This window comes from Gossypium arboreum, chromosome 7 (genome assembly GCF_025698485.1).
Source record: "Gossypium arboreum isolate Shixiya-1 chromosome 7, ASM2569848v2, whole genome shotgun sequence".
In the NCBI taxonomy this organism is placed as follows: domain Eukaryota; kingdom Viridiplantae; phylum Streptophyta; class Magnoliopsida; order Malvales; family Malvaceae; genus Gossypium; species Gossypium arboreum.
Window position 1 is genome coordinate 45,071,505 of NC_069076.1, and position 6,284 is coordinate 45,077,788.

The 6,284-nt window shown below is 32.7% G+C and overlaps 1 protein-coding gene across 1 annotated transcript; it reads right to left on the bottom strand.

Annotated features, from left to right (window-relative positions):
* Positions 1–2,691: 2,691 nt before the first annotated feature.
* LOC108486350 (glucose-1-phosphate adenylyltransferase small subunit 2, chloroplastic-like) lies at positions 2,692–5,955 on the bottom strand. The gene is made up of 9 exons (XM_017790376.2): positions 5,576–5,955; positions 5,189–5,485; positions 4,824–5,093; positions 4,566–4,745; positions 3,972–4,075; positions 3,770–3,881; positions 3,575–3,673; positions 3,353–3,472; positions 2,692–2,977 (listed from the first exon to the last, which is right to left on the bottom strand). The coding sequence occupies exons 1-9, from the start codon at positions 5,831–5,833 to the stop codon at positions 2,861–2,863; spliced, it is 1,557 nt and encodes a 518-aa protein (XP_017645865.1). The 5' UTR covers positions 5,834–5,955; the 3' UTR covers positions 2,692–2,860.
* Positions 5,956–6,284: the final 329 nt, after the last annotated feature.

Below are 6,284 nucleotides of genomic sequence, written 5' to 3' on the forward strand. Positions count from 1 at the left end.
TTTACTATGAAATATTAAAAAATTAATTAAAATAATATTTTGGATTCCAAATTAAATTGTAGTTTGAAAAAACCATTTAAAAGTTTGAAAAAAACCATTTAAAAAACAAAAAAATATTAAGGATTAATTTTGACTAATTCAATTATTTAAATATGCAGAAGGACTTTTTAAATAAATATAAAACTAGGAAGGATTTATGTTGGAATTTCCCTCCATGTAACCTTTAAATCTAAAATAAACTTTTCTTTAAAAAAAGCGTAAATCCTTTTCTTTAATTTCTTTCTCCTGTCTACCTTCATCATTTGAAAGAACCCTTAGTATATTGTTTTTTTGGCTTTAAATAATAGATAGGTGCCACTCCTAAACTTAATTTTGAAAAATTAAATCATTAAGTTATTTAATCCACTTGCATCAGAAGTCCAATATATTCACTTTTTTTTTTCTCAGAAAGAAAAATTAACTAATTTAATTCCCTAATATAATCATTCATCAATCTTATTACGCTCATAACTTAAGTTACTCTTGCTAATTTGATCTTAGCTTTGTGTTAAGTTATATTGTGTTACCCAACATAAGGAAATTTTAATGGTTTCTAAAATGTTTCAGAAAAGACCTTAAGAGACAAATAGATTTCTATTCTTCTATATCCGCTATGCTAGCAACCTAAAGAGAGTTGACCATGGAACCCCATTCCACAATCTCCATCCTGAATTCCCCAAATTTGTCCTAATTCATTCTGAGAGGCTTCCTGAGAAAAATTGTGCATGATGAGTCCTTTGTACAAAGTAGTTCCAAACTTCTTTAGCAACTGGGTAGCCCTTAAGGACATGCAAATTATCTTCTGATTCATGATGGCAGACTGGACATGACATATTTTGTCCAACACCCCTTCGTACGCGTTCTAAGTTAGCAAGCAATCTTTGTTTGCGAGCCAACCATAGAAAGAATCGAACGCGATGAGGTCCCTAATATTTCCAAACAGCTTTCCACTTATCATCTTGTGTGTTCCATGTGTCTTTTTTCATTGTTTAATACACTTTTGACCGAAAACCTTCTATTTATTGTGTGTGCCCAAAAAATCTTGACGGGGCCTGTCAGCGGGTGTGAAGGAGAAGTGTTTGTAATTTTTTTTTAACGATTTCTACTAACAACCTTTTCCTAAAAGATATTCACTTTTATCCTAGTCTTTAAATTCAATTGGTTTGATTTAAATTTAGTTTCCTTCCATTCTAAAATTAATGAGAAAAAAATGTACAAAATTACACAAAACATTAAAAATTACCATGTTAATAGGAATAAATTAAAATTTGAAATAGAAATAAAATTATTAAAATTTTGAAACAAAAATAACTCAAAAAGAAAATTTGCATTATTATTTTCACGATTACTACAATTAGTTTCTTTTAAGCAAATGTTATTTAAAGGTAAATAGAATATTTAGTCACAACACATTGTTGGCAATTAACATATTCAAGGAAATATTTTATAATGATAAAATATATATTCACGTATTTATGGAAATATTTATACAAATTGTGTTAAATATATATTAAACTATTAGGTTTTCCTAACTTATGTTAATTTGAGTTATAGTAAATTATTTGAAAAGTATTTCACCATGCAATATTAATTTTTTGGGTACACTACACTCAGAGGTGAAGGCAGAAAATTTTTTAGGGGCGGATGAAATTTTAATTTTTTATAGTTTATATCTTTATAATTTGTAAAGGATTAGCCCCTTGGCTTCGCCCCTGACTACACCCATTGTAAGAGGCAAAGCTAGAACAATTTTTTAAGGGTTGAATGAAATTTTAATTTTTTATAGTCTATATCTTTATAATTTTTAAAGGATTAAATCGAATTTTATAATTTTAGGGGGACTAAAGTAAAATTTTACCTTTACTAATTTAAATTTTTAAAAAAAAAAATTAAAGGGCTAAATGACAAATTTTTATTTTGGGGGCCTGCTAGTCCCTTAAATTCGCCTCTGCCCATAATCACTCTAAAATATGGTTTATTCTATTTTAGTTACTTTAATTTTTTCTCAATTTAATCACTATAAATAAAATAATTGTGTGAACTAATCACTATCATAAAAATTTTAGTTTTCTTTTAAGGGATTCTTGATTGAGAATATTTTTCCTTTTACCATTTTAGAATAATCATGAATGTAATTGACTATATCTTAGAGTGACCATAAATGTAGTTTACCCTAAATTAGATTAAATTAATTACATTGCAAAAATAAAAAAATTAAATGTAAATATCAAATATAATATTTCGAAAATTTTGTTGACCTAACTATTTTAATAAATAATAAAAGTAGTTATAATTAAAGATACATGTGCTAGCTATGTAACCTATCATTGAAACTGAATTTTCCTATATGTATGATTTGGTGAGAAGCCCTGTTCTGAAAAATTATAAAATTGAATAGGAGGAGTGTTGTTAGATTTACAATTAAAGTGATTAGTCAATATATTGAGATTGAGTGAATAGATTTATTGCTCTTTAATCCCTAACACTTAAGTAAGCTTTGGTTTCGTTTATGTAATTTTGAGTTGTAATTAAAAAAAAACAGTAAAAATAAAATAATGAACACATAAAGTAATTACTCCAAATGGTAAAAAATTATGACTCATCACAATTTGGAAGGTAGTGCGTTTATCTAAGCAACCAATATCCCTTGAAAACATAAAAAATTGCAGACAAAAAAAGTATTATTTAAACTGAAAATGACCTTTACAGCATTGGTTCTCAGGTAATATGTACCATCTGGAGCAAAGTCATTAAACTGTTGGAAAAAATTGCTATTGCAAAACTTTCCCAGGAATAACAAGGGAACAGTACCTCTACTTGTTCAAATTACAGTTCCACTGGGAATCAAGGCATCCTTCACTATCGTCACAATCCCACTCTTAATGAAATATCCATCCGTTTCCTTTGCAGCTTCTTGCACATTGTCGTTGTTAATGATCTGAAATTGCCACATTCATTTAAATAAACATGGATTTGATATTAGATGGGATAAGAAGTTAAATAGTTCCAAATTTGTGAGACAGTGATTAATGCACTAAAACTTTTTCTTTTTTAAATCTTATACTGTCAGCACTTTCATGTACCACTGCCTTCAGATTCAACCATCCACAAAGGTAACAAGCAATAATAAACTTGATAAAAGAATATTTCTTATTCCTCAAGCTACATGCAGAGGAGGCAGCACCAATGTGATATTTTACCAAATGATACACTGAAACTCTTCTCTTTTTCCAAGGAAAAGCGTTTAGTTACCAGTTCAGAGTCAGATCATTCAAAATAAAAAGCAATTTAATAGATAAAATAAAGACTTAACCTTCACATCATCGCCTATCCGAGCATTCTTGTCAATGATGGCTCTCTTGATGTGCGAATTCTTTCCGATACCAATTGGAACACTGCCCTTTGCAGCCAGAAACTTTCTGTCAGCCTCTGTCTGGAGGATGGTAATGAGGAAATAGAGATTATTATGGATACAAAATGATATATGTCGGTAAAACAATAGAAAAGAAAGCTAAGAACTCTCAGGTTGAGCTACCTCATAATAATCTGCTCCCATTAGTAAGGTATCTTCTATGATTGCACCCTCAGAAATGCAAGATCGGAGACCAACAACAGAATGGTGAATTCTACAGTTCTGCAATCAGCAAAAAGCCCCGAGGATAAACTCCTAAGTAATCTAATTTCCAAGTAGCCAGTAAACATTTCAAAGCAATACCCCCAAGGAACTAACCTTAATAACACAACCCTCACCAACAACACTATCTGTAACATTAGCATTAAGCATTTTGGATGGAGGCAAATAGCGAGGCTGGGTGTAGATTGGAGATGAACGGTCATAGAAGCTGGGGAGAAAGTCCAAAAAAATAAAAGTAATTAATTAAGTTGATCCATCATGATTGTAAAATGATAATCCAGTGAGGAATCAGAACTACCTAAAATCCGGCACTGGCTTTTTGGTAATTCCCAGATTTGCATTGTAAAATGCCTCTATTGTACCAATGTCTTCCCAATAGCCATCATACAAGTAAGCTTGCACCTACGCATAACAGGCAATTAGACTTCCAGAATTAGTTTTTCTCAGTTATGTGAAGCAAAAATTTCAACATGGGAACATAAACAAACTCCATCATGAATCAAATTCTATTACTGGAGCTTCATTCTAGCATACATGACAAAATTATTCTAAGGTATGCCCTCGACATGAATGTATATCCTGGACATAACCTTGTTTGAAACTGTTTGTTACTAGACAAAGACAGGGCAGGATCCAATCTCCACATTGTTCAACTTCTTGTTGCAAATGCTAGTGCTGAGAACTAACTTGACGAATAAATGAATTCCAAAATATCATGTTTAAAGAAGAGCATAGCTTTCCATGAAAAAAGAAACAGAACTGGGTGCCTCAGATATTGAAAAGGAAATAAATAAGCTACTAGGATCTATGTTTTGAGATCATCTCCATTACTAATTCAGTTTGGTAATGGTGAAGTCCATTCAGATGGAGGAATGCAGAAAAGAGTACTTACCCTCATCCCAATGGAAGTAGCACCTGGAATGACTTCACTTCCAAAATCATTGGCACCAGGAAACTTCTTCGAAAGAAGGTCCAACATCGCCTTTTTACTGACAACATATATGCCCATACTAGCAATGTAAGGCATTTCTTTTGCTCTCTCGTCATCAAGACCTAAAATTGTGGTGTCAACCTAAAACAACACCATCAAAACTAGAACCAGAAACAATGACGTTCATGTAAGAAAATCTCATGGTCAGGAGGATCCTACCTGCAAAGCTTTGAGTTGGTCCCCTTTGGGTTTCTCAGCAAATTCAATTATACGGCCTTCGTCATCAATCTTCATCAGACCAAAGGAAGCAGCCCGTTTTTCATCCATAGGCAATGCAGCCACCGTAATGTCAGCAGCAGTCTCCCTATGAGCCTGAATAAAACTTTCATAATTCATTCTATATAAATGGTCCCCAGCAAGAACCAAGAACTCCAGAACATTATGTTCCTCAAACAACCACAAGTACTGCCTCACAGCATCTGCAGTCCCCTGTCCATAATCAAAGTCAAAACACAATCTTTTTAAAAGAAAAATCATAATCATAATCCGTAAACAATTTAATCCAGTTTAGTAGCATCGCAAACCTGGAACCAATTTGGGTTCTCGGGACTTTGCTGAGCAGCAAGAACTTCAACGAACCCTTCGTTCTTGTAACCACCCATGTTACTAGCATATGCGCGGGAAATATGGCGATTGAGAGAAGCGGAATTGAATTGAGTCAGAACGTAGATTTTGGACACATTACTGTTCAAGCAATTGCTAACGGGAATATCAATTAGCCTATAATTTCCTCCTAATGGAACAGCCGGCTTTGCTCTCTTCTTTGTTAGCGGGTAAAGCCTTGTCCCTGCTCCACCTCCTAATATAATCCCCAAAACACTCTGCCAAAACCAATCAAAGTGTCATCAGCAAATGCTTTGGCATTAGAACAATATTTCATCAGAATCACACAAAGATAAATGGAAACTTACTCGACTAACGTCGGGTTCAAGACATGTCTGCGAGTTCTTGGAATCCGAAACGGCCTTCGGCGAAACGATCAATGTAGTACGTTCCTTTTGGCGGGAACCGGTAATGGTTCTAGAAACAACATGGTCGCCGGACAAAGAAGAAGCCGAAAAGGACAAGGTCCGAGGAGCAGTGGATAGACGGCTCCGAGAAACGAAAGAAGCATTGGACGACGACGAAGCAGGCGACCTGAAAGCACCCAATGCGGCCATGCTCGCCATTTGCGGTTTCGCGGTTTAACTCTAAAATGAGTGCAAGTATGTGGGAGTGGCAGCTTTGTGGATCTGATGTTTGACGGGATTTGTGTGAGAAAATTAATTAGTAAAAAGTATCTGGTGTTTGTTATTTCACAACGGTCACTGCTTATAATTCGTTGCTATAAAAACTAAGCTTTTCTATTTATCATTTAATAAAAAACTTATATGTAAAAAATTAATTAATCTCTTATATTAAATTTACATCCAGTTAAGTCCTTTTAGTTAATTAAAATAATTAATTATTAATAGTTGTTTTCATTAACTACATTGACAGTTAAAATAAATTAGCGAGTCAATCAAATAGTGACAAGTGATCATTTCGATTTAATTTAATATTTTTTCATAAAATTATTAAAAAATTTAAAAATAAAAATAGAAAATTTTCAAAATATCAAAATTTTAAATATTTAAAAAA

Coding starts and splice junctions, on each gene's coding strand:
- LOC108486350 (XM_017790376.2), bottom strand. CDS start 5,833: ATGGCGAGCATGGCCGCATTGGGTGCTTTCAGGTCGCCTGCTTCGTCG. Junction 5,486..5,575: donor TTGAACCCGACGTTAGTCGA/GTAAGTTTCCAT, acceptor TGGTTTTGGCAG/AGTGTTTTGGGGATTATATT. Junction 4,746..4,823: donor ACCAACTCAAAGCTTTGCAG/GTAGGATCCTCC, acceptor GTGTTGTTTTAG/GTTGACACCACAATTTTAGG.